This window comes from Rhinopithecus bieti, unplaced genomic scaffold (assembly GCF_001698545.2).
Source record: "Rhinopithecus bieti isolate Rb0 unplaced genomic scaffold, ASM169854v2 scaffold_13900, whole genome shotgun sequence".
NCBI lineage: Eukaryota > Metazoa > Chordata > Mammalia > Primates > Cercopithecidae > Rhinopithecus > Rhinopithecus bieti.
The window spans coordinates 3,912,488-3,933,338 of NW_016808376.1; the positions used below are offsets into that span (position 1 = coordinate 3,912,488).

Sequence of the window (20,851 nt, forward strand, 5' to 3'; positions counted from 1 at the left end):
CCGGGGGAAAAACCAAATTTTTTTTTTTTTTTTTTTTTTTTTTTTTTGAGACGGAGTTTTGCTCTGTCGCCCAGGCTAGACTGCAGTGGCAGCGATCTTGGCTCACTACAAGCTTCACTTCCGGAGTTCACGCCATTCTCCTGCCACAGCTTCCCGAGTAGCTGGGACTACAGGCGCCCGCCACCACCCCCGGCTAATTTTTTGTATTTTTAGAAGAGACGGGGTTTCACCGTGTTAGCCAGGATGGTCTTGATTTCCTGACCTCGTGATCCGCCCGCCTCAGCTTCCCAAGGTGCTGGGATTACAGGTGTGAGCCACCGCGCCCGGCCAGAACTAGATTTTTGAATGTGAAACCGTACCTTTGATAAATCAAATACTTATTTTTAAAACCGAAGTAGCCCATGAATACTTTTTTGTGCACAAAACCATTTGTAATGTGCCAAAAAAAAAAAAACTTGATCCGTAAATAAATGAGATATAAGTCACTGATGTTGTGTTAACTTCCTGAAAGCAGGCTGTAAGCTCTTCACTTTTTGAAAATGTATGTGCCTCAAGATCAAAATAAAACCAGCACTCTTAGGTATCTGTGGTAGGGCTTTTGATAATTTATTATTTCAAGGTAAAAAACAAATTATCCCATAAGTTTTTAAGAGACTTCAAATATGACTTTGCCATCCTTAATTATGATTATCTGAAACAAATTAAGCTAAAGCATGCCCAGTTTAAGCAGCTTTTATCTCTGGTGATCAGCTGAATAGAATGACGGCAAGACACATCCAAAAGTATCATGAATTCTTAGCTGTGGGTGCCCATTGCCAACCCAAGAATGGTTTCCAGATCTCGTCTCTACTTCTGCCCTCTGTCTTTAGAAGGTGACCAAACGCTAGTCATCTTCTGGTTTGTTTTGCTGCATTTCATGTGTTGCAGCAAATATCTGCTGGTCTCTGATTTCTTAAAGACACAGAAATGTTGTGCTCACTCAGAATCCTTTTGAGCTTGTTACTTTCATACTGTGATTCCCATCTGGTGGTTTGGATTTGGCTGATTTTTGTGGCAATAAGGTGAACCGCAGTATTTAATCATATTATTCTAATTCCTTGTCTGCTGCTACCAAATGTACATCATTAACATTTTCTACTTTATATTAAATAAATTTGTATTATATTAAATAAATCCAAAATCAAGTGTGGACATTTTTCTCTCTGCTTATAGTTGATCTTTTAAAATGATGCCTTTTTTAGTGTGTGTGTGTTTTTTTTTAGTGTCATTCTTCCACTTCCTCAGAATGTGAAGGATTATTTACTCGATGATGGAACTCTGGTGGTTTCAGGAAGGTAAAGTATTTTAGAAAAAAACTTATTAAACTTTATCATAAAGAAGCACATAAAATGAATGAATTAGCGCAGGCACCATTCTCTCCCTTTAGCTCTTTTTCTCTCCTAGTCAAAATGATGTGCTGATCTTTGTCTCATATTCCTTGTCAATGCTCACTTAATATTTTCAACATTAAGTACTTTTCCCTCTAATAATTACAAGTTGTGAAATTGAGCAGTTCCTTTCATCTCTGTCTTTAGAAAACGGTTATGATGACAACTTTTCCTTCTGAAGGTAGCAGGGTGGGGGAAGTACACATTAAAATTCTTGGAGATCCTTCAATTTTGATGATTAAAAATTCATTGTTGCAAATAGAAAGCTTTACTAGGCTTTATCATTTTTTTTTTTTTGAGGGGAGTCTCGCTCTGTCCCCCGGGCTGGAGTGCAGTGGCCGGATCTCAGCTCACTGCAAGCTCCGCCTGCCGGGTTTATGCCATTCTCCTGCCTCAGCCTCCCGAGTAGCTGGAACTACAGGCGCCGCCACCTCGCCCGGCTAGTTTTGTATTTTAGTAGAGACGGGGTTTCACCGTGTTAGCCAGGATGGTCTCGATCTCCTGACCTCGTGATCCGCCCGTCTCGGCCTCCCAAAGCGCTGGGATTACAGGCTTGAGCCCCCGCGCCCGGCCGGCTTTATCATTTAATTCCTCAACATTTTCTTCCCCACAATTGACCTACCGTGGCCCCACCTCCACCTTCTAGAAGCCGTTCAGGTAGTTTCCCTATTTATAGAATAAAGGGAAGAAGTTACTTTGTTTCAGTCTTTTGGATGCAAACTTGAAAACACTGAGGAATCGTAGGATTTAGTGAAGTTCTCATTTTTTCATTCGAGTCTGCTCAGAAGTCACGTTATGAGTGTTCAGCCCTCACCAGCCTTTCTAAAATAGCCTGACAGTAACCCTATGCCCTGACCTCCCTTCAGTGTTCTGCATAACACTTACTTCCACCTGACAATTGTTAATTGTTCCGTTAGAATGCAGTTTCATGAAAACAGGGACTTGGCCCATTTGTTCATCCCAGCTGGCGGGGACAGTGCCTGATACAGCAGAGGTGCTTGATAAACATTTGTTGGATGAAGGAACTCTAGAAATACAGTAAGAATTGTGTGTTTTCAGTAACACTAAGCGGACCCCATATTTTGCCTGTTGGGTTTTAATGTGGTTTTCTGGATTGTATTTCTGTTTCTGGTATTCATCGCGCCTCAATAACCGGAAAATTATTAATGTAGCGCCTCATTAACTTTGAGTAATTTGAGGCTAAGGAAACAGTAGGAAAGTCAGACAGGTCTCAACTTTAGGATATTTACAGATATAATTTTTTTTGTTTTGTTTTTCTTTTGAGACGGAGTCTCACTCTGTCGCCCAGGCTGGAGTGCAGTGGCATGATCTTGGCTCACTGCAAGCTCCGCCTCCCGGGTTTGCACCATTCTCCTGCCTCAGCCTCCCGAGTAGCTGGGACTACAGGTGCCTGCCACCACGCCCAGCTAATTACTCACTACAACCTCTGCCTCAAGTGAGTTCAAGTGATTCTCCTGCCTCAGCCTCCCAAGTAGCTGGGACTACAGATGCCTGCCACCACGCCTGGCTAATTTTTTGTGTTTTTAGTAGAGACGGGATTTTACTCAATCTCCTGACCTCGTGATCTGCCTTCCTCGGCCTCCCAAAGTGCTGGGATTACAGACATGAGCCACTGGGCCCGGACTTTTTTTTTTTTTTTTTTTTTTTAAGATGGGGTTGTTTTGCTCTGTCACCCAGGTTGGAGTGGAATGGCTCAGTCTCAGCTCACTGCAACCTCTGCCTCCCAGGTTCAAGTGATTCTCTTGCCACAGCCTCCCAACTAGCTGGGACAACAGGCGTGCGCCACCATACCCCACTAATTTTTATATTTTTAGTAGAGATGGGGTTTCACCACGTTGGCCGGGCTGTCTTGAACTCCTGACCTCAGGTGATCCACTCGCTTCAGCCTCCCGAAGTGTTGGGATTACAGGCGTGAACCACTGTGCCCGGCCAGTTTTATTATTCTCAAATATATATACCTATTTGCTTTGTAAATGAGCTTATAAATAATAAGCTTATATAAATGAGAGTATAAGTAAAATAGCTTTTAATATTAGAAAATAATTGGTAAATCTCAGTAGGGTGAACATATTGAAGAGCTCCTATGATGATTCTAACTGGCCAGATGTTTGCATGGCCTCTGGCTTAGGCAAGCACTGATGTTAAATACTGTGAAACAGGGCCAGGCACGGTGGCTCATGCCTGTAATCCCAGCACTTTGAGAGGCTGAGGTGGGTGGATCACCTGAGGTCAGGAGTTCAAGACCAGCCGGACCAGCATGGTGAAACCCCATCTCTACTAAAAACACAAAAATTAGCTGGGCCTGGTGGTGGGCACCTCTGATTCCAACTACTTAGGAGGCTGAGGCAGGAGAATTGCTTGAACACAGGAGGCAGAGGTTGCAGGAGCCGAGATCGTGCCATTGCACTCCAGCCTGGGCGACAAGAGCTAAACTTCGTCTCAAAAAGAAATACTGTTAAACGATGCGATGTGGTGCTTTACAGTAAGCCACAAATCACATAAGGATCCTGCCCTTTTAGAGTTGACAGTAAAGCTTCCTATTTTGTGAAAGCCGACATGGCATAGTGCTGTTTCGTTAGTCAGACAGCCTAATTTTAAGTAATATCTTTGCTATTTTCTAGCCCTTCCCTCTGTGCTTCAGTTTTCTTGTCTGAATATGGGGCACATGACAGTATAGAACTTACTTTATAGGGTCATTGCAAAGATAAAAAGTGATAATATGTAAAATGGTCAGTCTAATGCCCAGTATATTGTATGCTCTTAAGACATGTAACTACTTTTATTATCATTAGGTGAACATGGCAAACACACAAGAGAATGTGTCATGAAAACTGGGATAAGTGCTATGCAGAAAATGGGGTAGTCATTGCCCTTACATTGCTGGGAGAGCTGAGGATTGCGAGGAAGGTCAGGGAGTGCTCCGAAGAAGGATCTTTGGAGCCTCTGAGATGTGAAGATTGGAGGAGTGTAGTCAGTTGAAGGGCGAAGGGAAGAATCTTCCAGATGGGGGCAACAGCATTAATGAAGGCTCTAGGCCTGGAAGATCTTGACATACAAGAAGCTTGGAAAAGGTCATGTAGCTAGAGTACGGGGAGTGAGAGAAGGGTAAGTGGCATGAGATTCACAGTTGATGACATGGGGGAGGACAGTTAAGGTTAGGGGGGTGTGTGGGAGTCATGTTAAAGATGCTGGAATTTATTCTGAGAATGTCAGGAAGGCATTGAAGGGCTCTGAGCAAGAGAATGACTTGATCAGATTTCAGTTTCCGGACAGTGTCAGGTGACTGTGGAAATGGAAGATGGGTTAGGAGGATATTGCATTGGACCGGGTGAGACCTGCTAGTGGCTTGAACTAAGATGGTGACAGTGGCGGGGGGAGGAAGTGGGTTTCAAAAGATGGGGAGCTTGCAGCTTCAGAACTTGAAGACAGGGATGTGTCAAGAATTCCTCTCAGATTTCTGATAGAACGACTAGATGAATGAAGATGTCATTTGCTGAGGTTGAGAGAAGCGTTGTCTGTTGAACCTTTTTGAAAACTCACAATCTGTTGAGAATTTTGAAAGGTTAGTAATTTTAGATTAGTTTACTTTTACAGATAAAAACTTGAAAATTTTAAGTTTAATTTAAACGAGGTACATTTATGATAAAATGTATAGATTTTTTTTTTTTTTTTTTGAGACGGAGTCTCGCTCTGTCGCCCAGGCTGGAGTGCAGTGGTGCGATCTCGGCTCACTGCAAGCTCCGCCTCCCGGGTTCACGCCATTCTCCTGCCTCAGTCTCCCGAGTAGCTGGGACTACAGGCGCCCGCCACCGCGCCCGGCTAATTTTTTGTATTTTTAGTAGAGACGGGGTTTCACCGTGGTCTTGATTTCCTGACCTTGTGATCCGCACGCCTCGGAAAATGTATAGATTTTAAGCGTACAACTTGGCAAATTTTGATAAATGGTTACACCTATTTCACCATCACTCCATTCAAAACATGGAACACTTTCATTCCCCAGAAAGGTTTCTCTTGTCCCTTTCTTAGTTTAGTTTTGTCAGTTCTAGAATTTCATATAAGTGGAGTTACATAGTATGTATTCTTTTATGTCTGTGTAAGTGGAAAAAATACCGTTTTTCCTGCGCTCTCACACCGCCACAATCAACACAGAAGACCTCTGTGACCACATGTGTGGGGTTTTCTTCCCACCAAGAAGCAATCCATTCTGCAGCAGACGCCAGCTGAGGGTCCTCCAGTCCAATTCAGTCTGCCTGGAGGAGCATCGGATCGCACAGGTTGAGGGCTCGGTCTCACAAAGACTGCCCCCCATCCTGATGCCAGTTGCAAGCCCCAGGTTCCTCTCCCTCTGCATCTGACCAGGCAGCTAGAAATGAGTGTCCCCTCCTTGGGTTTGATTCATTTGCTACAGCAACTTGCAGAGCTGAGGGAAACATTTATTTAGGTTTACCGGTTTCTCATAAAAGATGTTACAGCCCTGGTGTGGTGGCTCATGCCTGTAATCCCAGCACTTTGGGAGCCCAAGGTGGGCAGATCGCTTGAGGTCAGGAATTTGAGACCAGCCTGGCCAACATGGTGAAACCCCATCTCTACTAAAAATACAAAACTTAGCCAGGCGTGGTGGTGCACTCCTGTAATCCCAGCTGTTCAGGAGGCTGAGGTAGGAGAATCACTTAAACCCAGGAATTGGAGGTTGCAGTGAGCCGAGATCGCACCATTGCACTCCAACCTGGGCGACAGAGTGAGACTCTGTTTCAAAAAACCAAACAAACAAAAATAAAGGGTATTAATGGATACAGATGAAGAGATGTGTAGGGTGAGATGTGGGGGAAGGGATGCAGATCTTGCATGCCCTCCCTACATGCGCCACCCTCCAGAGGCTCCATGTGTTCAGCTATCCGGAAGCTCTTCGTACTTTGCAAGAAAGTGGGAGATGGCTATGAGGTCTGCCATGGACCCTAATTCTTCATGCCTCATCCTCCATTGCTTCCACATACAGTGCCTGTCTTTCTCTCCAGACTCTATAAGGTATAGTCTTGTTTACAGTTACAAGTTAGCGTACAGTCTGGGTTCAGTAAATATTGATTGAATGAGTGAATGAACATGCTTATCCTACTTTCTCTCTGTGGTAACCTGCTAAATTCAATGAATAGAATAGGCCAACTATGATGTCTAGTTTACCTTGTTTGCCAAGTCAGATCTAATGGTAATGGTTTCCTGGAGTGCTATGTAGCAGATTCCGAAGCTGCATCCAGGGTTCAGTGAGAAAGCTTGCTTGGTTTGATTCTTGTTGCCTGTAGTGGGTGTGGGAAAGGAGGCTAGCAACATGCATTTCTGGTATAGACAGTGATTCAGTTTCACTGAACACTTATTGCATGCCTAGTATGAGATGAGTAGTAAGCTTGATACTAACATAATAAGATGAGCTGGGCATCCTACCGTAGGAGTCTAGGCTTATTAGCAAGTCAAACATACGTACGTACATACGTACATACATACATACATATCTGAGTTGTGTTGCAAAAAATGTTTTTGAATAAAAGCATCAACCAGCTGTGGTGGCTCATGCCTGTAATCTGGCACTTTAGGAGGCAGAGGTAAGAGGATCACTTGAGGCCAGGAGATGGAGACCAGTCTGGCCAACATAGTGGGGCCCCATCTCTACAGAAAACTAAGAAGTTAGCTGGGCCTGTTGGCACACACCTGTAGTCCCAGCTGCTCAGGAGGCTGAGGCACAAGGATGGCTTGAACCCAGGAATCGGAGGCTGCAGTGAGCTATGGTCATGCCACTGCACTCCAGCCTGGGCGACAGAGCAAGACCTTTCTTTCTCAAAAAAGAAAAGCATCAAGTATTCTGATAAGTAATGTATTTGGGGTTTAATTAATCACTGTAAGCTGAGCTTATCCAGAAAGTCTTTACAGTAAGGTGATACTTGAACTGAGCCCACAGACTGGGTCTGATGCAGATGGTACCTCCCTTCCAGTCACTAATCCTCATTGTCCCTTTTTGGTCTCTAGTTTTTTCCTGACCTTGTCTCCCTTAAGGCTGAATAGTAAAATGAGTTGAGCATCCCTAATTGGAAAATGTGAAATCTGTCCAGATGGGTGCTGAGATAGTGCCATTTTTGCTTTGAATATTTTATAAATTTATCTTTGGGCCATGTGTATAAGATGTATATGACACTGACACATAAATTTTTTTTTATTTTAATATTTAAGTTTTAGTTTTTGTGGGTACATAGTAAGTGTACATATTTATGGGGAACATGAGATGTTTTGATCTAGGAATGCAATGTGACATAAGCACGTCATGGAGAGTGAGATGTCCATCCCCTCAAGCATTTATCCATTAAGCTGCAAACAATCCAATTACAGACTTTATTTTTAAATGTACAGTTAAGTTATTATTGACTGTAGTCACTCTTGTTCTATCAAATAGTAGGTATGTGGTCGGGTGCTGTGCTCATGCCTGTGATCCAAGCACTTTGGGAGGCTAAGGTGGGCGGATCACCTGAGGTCAGGAGTTCAAGACCACCCTGGCGCAAAATGGTGAAACCCTTTCTCTACTAAAAATACAAAAATTAGCCGGGCATGGTGGCGGGTGCCTGTAATCCCAGCTACTCAGGAGGCTGAGGCAAGAGAATCGCCTGAACCCAGGAGATGGAGGCTGCAGTGAGCCAAGATCGTGCCACTGCACTCCAGCCTGGGCAACAGAGTGAGACTCCATTTCAAAAAAAAAAAAACAGTAGGTCTTATTCATTCTTTCTACTTTTTTTGGTACCCATTAACCCTCACCTCTTCACAGTCCCCTGCTACCCTTCACAGCCTCTGCTAACCATCCTTCTACTCTCTGTGTTCATGAGTTCAATTAGTTTTTAGATCCCACAGATAAGTGAAAATGTGATGTTTGTCTTTCTGTGCCTGGCTGACTTCACTTAACACAATGATCTCCAGTTTCATCATGTTATTGCAAACAACTGGCTCTCATTCTTTTTTATGACTGAGTACTACTCCATTGTGTATATGTTCCACATTTTCTTTAGCCATTCATCTGCTGATGAACACTTAGGTGGCTTCCAAATCTTAGCTATTGCAAACAGTGCTGCAACAAACATAGGAGTTTATGTTTAGACTTGGGTCCCATCCCTCAGATATCTCACATATATGCAAATACTGCGAAATCCGAAACACTTTTGACCCTAAGCATTTTGGATATAGGATCCTCAACCAGTAGACGCCAATTATAAAATACATTAGGCAGATTTATATTTTGATTCTTCACAATTCTGTGAAGTAGTTGCTATTTTCCCAATTTTATAGATGGCATATTGATGCAAAGTTCTTGGCTGATAGCGGTAGAACTGAGATATTTAAACTATGCTTGCCTGCCTCCAGAGCCACTGCTGTGGTGTGCCAGCTCTGTGTAAGATGTAGGATAGAAAATACAGCATCCTAAATATTAGCACTATACTTTATCCATTTAGTTCTCTGCATTCAGAGGGTTACCTTAGAAAGCCAAGTCTAATAAACTTGTACTTTTTTTTTTTTTTGAGACAGAGTCTCGCTGTGTCACCCAGGCTGGAGTGCAGTGGCACGATCTTGGCTCACTGCGACCTCTGCCTACTGGGTTCAAACAATTCCCTTGCCTCAGCCTCCCAAGTAGCTGGGACTACAAGTGCCCACCACCATGCCCAGCTAATTTTTTTTTGTATTTTTAGTGTTGGCCAGTCTAGTGTTGAACTCCTGACGTCGTGATCCACCCGCCTCGGCCTCCCAAAGTGCTGGGATTACAGGTGTGAGCCACCGTGCCCAGCCAAACTTGCATATTTTCATACATTGTCACCTTTTACAGTGAATAAAATTTGTCATACTTTACAGTAGGCACTGCAATAAGTTCTGAAGAACTATATGAATACGTTGATAATAAGTATATTTTTCAAAATGTATGTTGTTATATTAACAAAATGGTAAGTGATTTTAGAGTGGTAGAATACATTTTAATATTTCATCTTATATTGTAAGATTAGTTAAGCCATGTTAAAGATAATGTTGCATTTAAAAATGTTATGTGGCATTTGAAAGGAGATGGAAGAGAGAAAGGCTGGCCCGTTGGGCATGGACTCACATGCTGACAGTGTGTTAGCATTTCCACTATAGAACAGTTCTTAGCTTTGACTGGTTCTTAGCTTTGTGAATCTGGAAAAGCAAGAATTACAAAGAGTTGATTAAAACTTGGGGAAGGCCGGGTGCGGTGGCTCACACCTGTAATCTCAGCACTTGGGGAGGCCGAGGCTGTTAGATTACCTGAGGTCAGGAGTTTGAGACCAGCCTGACCAACATGGCAAAACCCCGTCTCTAGTAAAAATACAAAAATTATCTGGGCATGAGGCTGGGCGCAGTGTCTTATGCGTGTAATCCCAGCACTTTGAGAGGCCAAGGCAGGCAGATTACAAGGCAAGAGATTGAGACCATCCTGGCTAACGTGGTGAAACCCCATCTCTACTAAAAATACAAAAAAATTAGCTGGGCGTGGTGGTGCACACCTGTAGTCCCAGCCACTCAGGAGGCTGAGGCTGGCGAGCCGCTTGAATCTGGGAGGTGGAAGTTGGAGTGAGCTGAGATCGTGCTACTGTTTTCCAGCCTGGGCAACAGAGCGAGACTCTGTCTCAGAACAAACAAACAAACAAACAAAATTGGGGAACTGACACACGTTAACCAAAGTCACAGCAGACTGATTGATAAGCCAGATTATTAATTTCTTGATCTGCAGAGGAGGATATGGTATGCCTTTCCAGTGATTACTACTACTCGGTAAAACACTCAGCACACACTATACCCTCAGCAGATGTGAATGGAATTACTCCCTGTAGCTTCATATTTCTTAATATACTGACACTCATATTTCTTAATATTATCTCCATCTTTAGTATTATTTCTTGACTTTCCGTTATGATGTTTGTAGGTTTTAAGATTTAGCTCTGTTACAGCCTTTTTATCTTTTTTTTTGAGTCAAAGTCTCACTCTGTTGCCCAGGCTGGAATGCAATGGTGTGATCTGGACTCACTGCAACCTCTTCCTTCTGGGTTCAAGCAATCCTCCCGTGTTTCCTCCTGAGTAGCTGGGACTGCAAGCATGTGCCACCATGCCTGGCTAATTTTACTTTTTTGTAGAGAGAGGGTTTCGCCATGTTGCCCTGGCTGGTCTTGAACTCGTGAGCTCAAGGAATACACCCACTTGGCCTCCCAAAGTTCTGGGATTACAGGCGTGAGCCACCGTGCCTGTCCTCTTTATCTTCCTTACAATTTTTGGTGAAATCAGTAGGCGATGTTTACAATACCGTGTTATTACCACTGACTACAGAGCCACATTGTGTGCTATGATTATCTTTTCTGTTTTGAAATAACTTTGTTTTCCCTGGAACCAATAATCATGTTTTTAAAATGTGCTTTATTTTTTGTGTCTCTCACTAGTATCTTACAAATGTTGCAATAGACAGGTCATAGGTCTTTTAGCTATTTTTCTAAACCTTCAAGTACAGTTCCAAACCTAGCAGTTGCGTTTTTCTTTTCCTGGAGATCTCATTTTAGCAATCTTCCATTTTCCTGTTCCCTTTGGAGCTGGCAGTTCTGCAGGTCTGGTGTACACTTGTCAACTTGGGACTTTTCTTCTGTGCTAAATTTTCTGTGCCTTGGATTCCACATTATTGTTTCTCTTGGTTTGTTCGGTTTGCTTTATTGGAGCACATGCTCTAGAATGCATAGAAGGAAAAGCTTTTGGGTCTTTGCATGTCTGAAAAAATTTTTATTCTTCTCTTAGACCTGATGGGGAGTAGTTTTTTATCTTCATGTGGCAGAAAATTGCCCTCTGGTTTCCAAGACACAGCCCACTGTATTTTTTTTTTTTTTTTTTTGAGACAGAGTTTCTCTCTTGGAGTTCAGTTGCATCATCTTGGCTCACTACAGCCTCTGCCTCCCAGGTTCAAGCAATTCTGCCTCAACCTCTGAAGTAGCTGGGATTACAGGTGCGCGCCACCACGCCCAGCTAATTCTTGTGTTTTTAGTAAAGATGGGGTTTCTCCATGTTGGCCAGGCTGGTCCTGAACTCCTGACCTTAAGTGTTCCACTCGCCTCAGCCTCCCAGAGTCCTGGGATTACAGGCATGAGCCACCACGCCCAGCCCAGAATGACTCTTGAAGCCAGTCTGAATTAGAGGAATGGGAAAATAAATGCCATTTCTAGATGGGAAGAATGGCAAAGTCACTCTGTCAAAGGGCATGTCTAAAGAGATTGGAAGCGTGGCCGGGCGCGATCGCTCTCGCCTGTAATCCCAGCACTTTGGGAGGCTGAGGCAGGCGGATCACGAGGTCAGGAGATCAAGACCATCCTGGCCAAGATGGTGAAACCCCGTCTCTACTAAAAATACAAAAAATTAGCCGGGTGTGGTGGCCAGTGCCTGTAGTCCCAGCTGCTCGGGAGGCTGAGGCAGGAGAATGGTGTGAACCCGGGAGGCGGAGCTTGCAGTGAGCTGAGATTCCACCATTGCTCCCCTGTCTGGCCGGCATGGACGAACAGAGCGCACTCTGTCTCAAAAAAAAAAAAAAAAAAAAAAAAAAAAAAAAAGATTGGAAGCATTATTGTGTCCATTTTTGCCCATTTAAGGTATTTTTTTCTCCATTTATTGTGTTAAGTACTTGGTGGGCCCTTTCATTCTAAAGACTTAAATTTTCCTGTTTTGAGCTATTAAAAAAGAATCTTTGATAATTTCCTCTAATTTCTTGCTTCTCTTTCTGAACCTCCTGTTATTTTGGTGTTTGATCTTTTGGCTTAATTCTCTGAATTTTGTTACTTCTTCTCTATTTTCTCCTCCCTTGTCTTTTTTGTTCTACTTTCTAGGTAATTGTTTTTCCATTCTGTTGAATTTTAAAATTTCAACTGTCATGTTTTCAGTGTCTACGAGTTCCTCTGTTCCTTTTTTATAGCCTCCTCTTCTCCCTTAATGGATGTGACATCTTTTATATTCCAGGGTATTAATGGTTTTTAAAAATTTCTTTCATCTGGTCCCTTTGTTGTCTTTTTTTCTTCATGCCCCTTTTTTCTCTCCTTTTTGAAAACACTTTTCATCTTGGAGTTTTTCTTCTGTTTTCTAATCATTGTAGGCCTTCATTCATATTTAGGAGTGAGGAGGACGCACACAGACATTTGCAAACTTTGTGTACCTGGGTGCAGCTTGATGCCTGAGGGTGCCAGCAGGCAGCAAGCACTGATGGAAGGTTCCCAGATAATGGTGTGTCCTCTGGGGTTGCTCACTTTCTGCCCAGAAGAATCCTTTAATCTGTCTGTGTTGTGGGAGCAGGGTGGGAGGAAGGGGACTAGGGGTCGCAGTGTTCAGTTTGACTTTCATATAACTTCTCATCATAGTCCAGTCCAGCGTTTCACCCCCGTATTCATCTGGGCCGTTGTGTACCTGAACCCTCTTGAGTTCATTTTTTCCAGAGAATAAATCTGCTGCCCAAAGGGGCTGAGGAGGATTCGTTGCTAAGGTGTGCAGGGCAAGGAGATGGATGTGTCTCACTGCTCCCTGGATGGACGTCAGAGCTTCAGTTCCATGTTCCAGGATAACTCTAAATTCTAACCTCTTGCTCCTTGACTTATCCCTCCCCTTGGCTTTCTGTTTTCCAAACTGTGGTTGCCATCTTTCTTCTATAGTTGATTCCTTTTCACTTAGTATTGTCCTTGGGATCTTTCCTCTCACTTTAGTAGAGTTTCCAGAGGGAACATAGAGATAAAAGCACATGTTTAACCAGAATCTTCCCCTTCCTTTTCCTTCTTTAGTCTTTGCATAACTGCTATGTTGGTTCTTACGATTATTTTTCTCAATGATATGAGTTCTTCCCAGGCTAGTTATTCGTACTTGTGTGTTAAGGAGGGGCCAGGGTGGTGTTCTGAGTCTTCCCTCTGAGTTCTTTCGGCCTCTGATTCCCTCTAGGCAATGAAGATGAGCTGCTGGGTGGCCCTTTTCAGCCCTTGTGTTGCAGGTGATCAGCGACTAGCTGGGGCTAGTGATGTGGGTAGTAAGAAGAATTTACCATGATAGTTGGATGTAGAGAAAGGCAGATTTATTAGAGAAAGTATGAAAATATGTTGCAAGGGTGCAATGGGCAGGTCAGCAAGAAAGTAGCTGACTGTGGGGAGACAAAGGCTTGCTGGGGATTTTATAAGATGGTATTTGTGTTGTGTCCTGAAGAAGGCTTTGTGCAGTATTGCAGTGAGCTCACTTGCCTTTTTCTATCAGTTGAGGGTCCAGTGATAGCTGGGCATGGAAAGATAGTGAGTTATCTGTGCAGGAGGGCTGTGTGTCCTGGACTATGAAAAAAGGCAGACTTATAGCTTCTCTGCCTTGTCTTTTTGCTGTCCCCTGCTCCCGCCAGTCCAACTCCTTTTCCCTGATTCGGACTCCACACCTTGCTTTGCTTCTGTCTTCTTCAAAGACAGTGTGCCTGTTTATTTTCCCCTCTCTTACCCTTTGCTGTGGTTCAGTCTAGATCCAGAATTAATTCCTGACACCAGCCCGCACACTCTGTTTTCATTGTACAAAGAAAAGATTCTTGGTTTTGCCCCCAGAGTAGTTCCATCATCTGTGTAGACAGCTCTTCAGACATTCGCTTCTGGTGTCTTTCCTTATCCTATTCAATCTTCCCTTTCTTGACAAAACTTTCTCACATACTGAGTTTCAGAGTCTAGATGATTCTCAGTGTTATCAGAGATGGAGTTTTTTTCTCTTTCCCTCGTTTTTAATGATACCTGAGAACAGGACAGAAGGGTTTTATTCTGTCAGCTCTTCATGCAAGTGTACTCTCATTTATTTATTTCTTCTTTTTCTGAGACAGAGTCTCGCTGTCTTGCCCAGGCTGTAGTGCAGCGGTGCGATCATAGGTCACTGCAGCCTCAAACTCCTGCGCTCAAGGGATCCTTTTGCGTCAGTGTCCTGAATAGCTGTGACCACAAGTGTTCTCCTCTACACCTGGCTAATTTTTAATTTTTTGTAAAGACAGAGTCTCTGTGTTACCCAGGCTGGTCTCAAACTCCTGGGCTTAAGCAGTCCTCCCATCTCAGCCTCTCAAAGTGCTGGAATTATAGGTGTGAGCCCCCATGACTGGCCTTGTTCTCCAATTTTAAGGCTTTCATTTTTATTTATTTATTTGTTTGTTTGTTTGTTTATTTATGTATTTTTGAGACAGTGTTTTTTGTTGTCATCCAGGCTGGAGTGCAGTGGCATGTTCTTAACTCACTGCAGCCTTGACCTCCCGTGTTCAAGTGATCGATCCTCCCACCTCAGCCCCCAAATAGCTAGAACTACAGGCACATGCCACCTTGCCCAGCTAATTTCTGTATTTTTTTGTAGAGACAGGGTTTTGCCATGTTGCCCAGGCTGATCTCTACCTCCTGAGCTCAAGCGATCCACTTGCCTCAGCCTCCCAAAGTGCTAGGATTATAGGTGTGAGCCACCACACCTAGCCTAATTTTAAGGCTATTTTAAACATTTACTCAGTACCCCTGAAATTAGGACCACACAGTACCCAAGTCCTTTTCTTTCTTGATGTTTGTTTGTGTTTTTTTAGGGACGATCCACCAACACATTCTCAGCCAGACAGTGATGATGAAGCAGAAGAAATACAGGTTGGTACCAAATAAAATAATCTGTTCTATAGACTGTTGTAATTTAAATGATCTCTGAGATGGTTCTGACTTTTAGATCTTATCTTACATCTGATAAAATGAGAAATTGCATGAGAATCTTACTTTGACATATATTTCACATATACTCTGTGTTCAGGAAAAGATGTCTTTAGTTTTTACATGGAGCACTGCTGGTTGAAGCCCAGTGCAGTATTTAAATTTAATGTTTTGTTTTTCCTCTTTTTCATGCAGTGGTCTGATGATGAGAACACAGCCACGCTTACGGTAAGAGCACAGCAGACTCAGCGTGGGGCCAGCCTCACACTGTCACACAAGGGTTAGTGCCAGGGTTTAAGTGCGTACCTCTCTAAATTCCTAGTTAGTCGCCATTTCATCTACTATTTTCCCTGTGGGCTGTCGTTTTTATTTTGAAAAATGACTTGAAGCTTCATTTAGCAGGCAAACATGATCTGCCCTTTTCCCCTTTAATTGCAAAGGAAATATTTCGAGTGCATATTTGATGCCTTGACTTATTTCTGTTAAGCTCTGATGCTCTGCAAGAAGGAATTATGCCTAACGTTAACCTCTGAGATTCCTAAATCTCTGGAACATAAATTAAAGTGAAAATCTGTATTTCCTTATTCAAGTGTATTTATTTATATTTAGTTAGTGAGTTATTTTGTTTGTTTGTTTTTGAGACAGAGTCTTGCTCTGTTGCCCAGGCTGGAATGCAGTGATGTGATCTTGGCTCACTGCAACCTCCACCTCCCAGGTTCAAGCTATTCTCCTGCCTCAGCCTCCTGAGTAACTAGGATTACGGGTACCTGACACCAAGCCCGGCTAATTTTTGTATTTTTAGTAGTGACAGGGTTTCACCATGTTAGCCAGGGTGAACTCGAACTCCTGACCTCAGGTGATATGCCCGCCTTGGCCTCCCAAAATGCTGGGATTACAGCTGTGAGCCACAGCGCCTGGCCTCAAGTATATTTAAATGGCATAAAAATTACTGTTTCTTTCAAGCGAGAGTAGAGAGATATGTGACTTTTACCAGTGTTTTACATAAAAATGTAGAAGTTATCAAGCATGTTACAGTGTTTCAGGATAAGAGTGCCATTGTGAAAGTTAACCTAAAATTTTTTAAATGAAGATATTTTTAAAGGAGTGAGTGAAGCAGATGATCTATTTCTAAAAATAGGTGAACGAAACTCCTCATACCTTGAGTTAAAAGGGAAAGGTTTTAGTGAAACTCCTTACAAGTAAATGTAAAGGCAGAAATATAGAAAACCAGCTTTGTGGGAGGGTTTGTTCTAATCTAGCTCTAAATAAGAAGAACTTGTTTATTTTAATGAAAGAGATATGATTGCCAGGGTAGAAGAAAAAAAAAAGAAGTGGAGCTGCTCAAAACTGACATGTTGCTTTAGGTGTAAAAAGGGAAGCCTGCCAGCAGATGCCTAAGTGGAAAGTTCGCGTGTTTCATTTACTCCAGATGCCATTCAGATCACTCTCCTTTTATGAAAATTCCATTCCATGTCATGTAAATGTCACTTATCTGCCATACTCGGGCACTAAACTGGATTCTGTGAGATGAACACAGATGAGTATGATTTGATTTCCACCATTAGGGAGTTTGTAAACCAGGGGAAAGGTGACACAGGCAGCGGGAGATGACAGTGCTGTCAGATCAGAGAGAGTAGTTACAGCTGAGGGCACCAGAATGCCTGACAGGACAAGTGGTATCTGACCTGAATCTTAATAGTGGTGGGGAGTATCAGTATCAACTCGTTTTTAAATATGTATAGATGGGCCTGGCGCGGTGGCTGACGACACCTGTAATCCCAGCACTTTGGGAGACCAAGACGGGTGGATCACTTGAGATCGGGAGTGACCTCACATCTGACTGACATGGTGAAACCCCGTCTCTACTAAAAATACAAAAAGCTAGCCAGGCATGATGGCAGTCACCTGTAATCCCAGCTACTCAGGAGGCTGAGGCGGGAGAATTGCTTGAGCCCAGGAGGTGGAGGTTGCAGTGAGCCAAGATTGTGCCACTGCATTCCAGCCTGGGTGACAGAGAGAGACTCTGTCTCAAAAAAATAAAATAAAATATGTATAGATGATAGATACAACAATTAATAATATAAAGGTGTGTGTGTGTGTGTATTTACCAAACTGTGTTCACTAAGAAGTTTTAGAATCATTGACATGTAACATCCTGGTAGCAGTGAGCACACCTGATGCCTTGATCTTGGTTTCTAAATACCAATCTCCACTAAACAAAATTGAAGCTTCTTGGAGATATTCCGTACTTGGGTTGGGAAAGTAAAAATGAGCCTGCAACAGCCTGTGCCAGGAACTATGGAAGTGCTGAAACAATGATGGGAAATGACAAAAAGATACCAGAAGCCAGCTTTGGGCTCTCGTGTCTAAAAATACGAGCATCATAACAACTACAGTTTGAGCATTCCTAATCCCCAAATTCAAAATCAAAAATGCTCCAAAATCCAAAACTTTTTTAAAAGACTGGGTGGTCTCACTGTGTTGCCCAGACTGCACTCAAGCTTCTGGGCTCATGTGATCCTTCTGCTTCAGCTTCCTGAGTAGCAGGTACTGCGGGTATGTGCCACTATGCCTAGCTCTCAAAACTTTACGAGCCCTGACATGACACCACAAGTGGAAAATTCCACACCTGACCTCATGTGACAGGGATAGCCACAATGTATGTGCATAACCCAGCTCATCAGCCTCCCCAAGGGAAAATGAAATTACCTTCAGGCCATGTACATGAGGTGTATATGAAACGTAATGACTTTTGTGTTTAGATTTGGGTCCCATCCCCGTTATGTGTATGCAAATATTCTGAAATCCAAAACACCTCTGGTCTTACCCATTTTGGATAAGGGATACTCCGTGTGTAGTAGTAGGAATAGGTTATGACCTATTGACTAAAATAAGAATTGCTGATCCCATAGTGACATACATAAGTGATTAAGTGGGGAAGAAAGGAAGCTTGTCTTTATGGTAGTAAAGGCACTAACTAATACATGTAGAAGGAGTGATGGAATTAGGAATTACTATTTGGCAACCATGGTAATAATATTTGATTGAATAAATGCTAAAACTAGTGGGTGAATATACAGTGAGAAAGAGGATATTTCCATCTTCTCAAAGTATCTTCACCCAAATTACTTACTGTTTGCGCAAAGGAAAAATAGTAATGTTACCATGGAAAGACCTGGCAGCCAAGTGATCAGTATTAACCTCGTCAGTGACGGGACAGACCTGTCACGCATGCCTCCCGATACGATGCATGGGAAGGACACCACCTGTCACAGCTGCACAGCCTGAGTCTACTTGGGAGGAGACATCCAACAGACTCAACTTCTAGAAATTGTATAGAGTAGTTGCCCTGAACTTTTCAAAAACGTCAAGGTCATAAATGGTAAGAACAACAGAGAGAGGAACTGCCACAGATTGAAGAAGATATAATCTTAGAGACCTGATAACTAGATTTAGTCCATGATTCTAGCTAGACTGGATGCCTGGACCAGAAAAAAAGTTTCAATTTTTTTTTTCTGTAAAAGACGTTATTTGAACACTTGGCAAATTTTGAATAAGATCTCTATTGTGTCAGTGTTAGTTCCCTGATTTTGATAGATCATTTATAGAAAATGGTAAAAATCATGACTCATATAAAACTCTTTAATGCATGTTGAAGATGTTATTTAACGCATGAGGGAACCAGACGTTAGAACTGGTTCAAAAGAAAATCCAAAGAAAAGTTATATTTGTAGATCAGGAATATTGAAATAGGTATATAAATGAGGCAAAACTGGTTTTACCTCCCTGCAGTATGGGAGAAAAGACAATTGGACCCCTTCCAGGTGAGACAGCAATTACACGTCCATAAGAATTAGTTCATGTCACTGTCACTTACCTAGAATTTGCCAGGTTGTAAAGTAGCTCACAGACCTGGCTAAAAACAGATAACCTAGAAGATTGTACTGTATATAAACAGTACATAGGCTTCCACTTCAGACTGTGCATAAACTTTCTATAATTTAAATTTGCTTTAGGATTCTTATGGTAGGTTATCCTAAAGTTGAGTAATTTTGAGGATTTGAAGGAACTGATCACATCTTTTAAAAGGCATACATACAAAGTAATCCTTAGATGTCAAGTTCTATGGGATAGGAAAATGAAATTGCTTTGTCTTTGAAGGTTGAATCCTTTCGTGTTGTAAAGTTTGTGCAGCAATGCCATTCGTAGGGAATACTGCCAGTGCCCATCTCACAGGAGTGGGGTTTACGGCTAGAGCGGTAGGGGAGCCACGTCAGCCGCTTCAGGCAATTGTAAGGAAATGGCCTCCCATAAATCATAATTGCTTTGGGTGGGGAGAGATGAATGGAAAATCAGGGACTCAGTGCTGCTGTTCATTTTGAAAGCCTCTCTAAATTACTCTAGTCTCATTTCATGTGTCTAAGCTGAAGTCGTCTAGTGGAAGATAGATAGAGGAGCAGCCAATCAAGTAATTAAAAGATACTGTTATTAACCAGGCTAGAGGTCAGATTTATCTGTAACAGAAAGAAAGGCAGCCTAATTGGGCCTTAAGCTCTCATTTTTCTTCCCTAGCCTTTTGCTCAAAGCTGTTTCTTGTTTTGGGGGATATATGACCATGTTTTAAAACTCATTTCTTTGGTCTTTTCTCAGACTCTTGTCACAGTTTTTTTCTCTCACATAGCTGGGTTAGATCTTGGGGATCCACATAACTATTTGATGTAATCTTGAATGTGTAGTTTAGTTAAGTAAAGATGTAGTCTGTCTTTTTTTTTCCCTATGGAAGAAGTTGGTTACTGGATTTTTTTCAAAACTCATAGTTGCCCAATAGGGGGCAGCAATCCACTTTACAGGATGTAATAGAAATTAATGACCGCGTGGAGAATCTGTTAATGTTTTTGTTTTCTTATGCCTCTTGAGGGCCCCACTTCCCCCTCTCTTACTTACCTTTTTTCTTGCTTATGTCCATAAGCTTCTGTGATAGTGACAGGACATTATGACATCAGGCTTAAGTTCCTGTGTAACAGCAGTACACTTCCGGGTTGAAACAAACATACAGAATGTTTTGGTCACTTGCTTATATAAAATATACATTTTTAAAATCATCCAGAAAGGAAAGAACGTTATAACTTGACCGAGCTTCAGATTTTGAGTTTTGCTTGTTTTAAAACACGTCTGGAAATAGCAGTGTTTAAATACAGTTTGCCGCGTCATTTATTTTTCATTGTCTCTGTGGCTTTGGGGGATGCTGTATGTCTAGGACTCTCCCTACAAGTGGGAGGGCTTCGAGCTCTTCAAGCAGGGATGTTATTTCTGACAACTCTGACAACTGGAGTATTGCTACAGGTGATATTCCACCTGTCTCTTTTCTCTTGATGAATACTTGTTTTACGTCGGTGTACAGAGAACCATTCATTCCTTCCTCACATCCTCAGAAACCTAGTGATTGTCATTTCAGCTTTGCAGGCTTTGATTGTCTGGAAAATGCCATTTAAGCAGCTGATTATTTTATTTCTCTTTTTGGTAAATGTACTTGATCACTGATTTTATTTAGCTGAGTTCGGAAATTCTGATAGTAATTTGTATTCTAAATTCTGTTTAAACACCCTCAGCTATAACCTTGAGATTTTGATCCTGTTTTCCATAGATACTGTGATGATATTGACGTACCCAATG

General features: G+C 42.4%; 1 protein-coding gene and 1 long non-coding RNA gene across 3 annotated transcripts in view; one reads left to right on the top strand and one right to left on the bottom strand.

Annotated features, from left to right (window-relative positions):
- The window catches only part of CDC123 (cell division cycle 123), a 54,847-nt gene that overhangs the window by 1,597 nt on the left and 32,399 nt on the right, over positions 1-20,851 (top strand). For both annotated transcript variants that reach the window (XM_017886670.1, XM_017886671.1), the window contains exons 2-4: positions 1,263-1,334; positions 15,064-15,121; positions 15,374-15,406. In XM_017886670.1, the coding sequence (XP_017742159.1) occupies positions 1,263-1,334; positions 15,064-15,121; positions 15,374-15,406 (163 nt within the window). The remainder of the gene's footprint in view (positions 1-1,262; positions 1,335-15,063; positions 15,122-15,373; positions 15,407-20,851) is intronic.
- Positions 4,190-20,514, bottom strand: LOC108538531 (uncharacterized). Its single transcript, XR_001888105.1, has 5 exons — positions 20,123-20,514; positions 9,571-9,641; positions 6,627-6,739; positions 5,559-5,698; positions 4,190-4,991 (listed from the first exon to the last, which is right to left on the bottom strand). It is a non-coding gene; the product is annotated as an uncharacterized LOC108538531 (long non-coding RNA).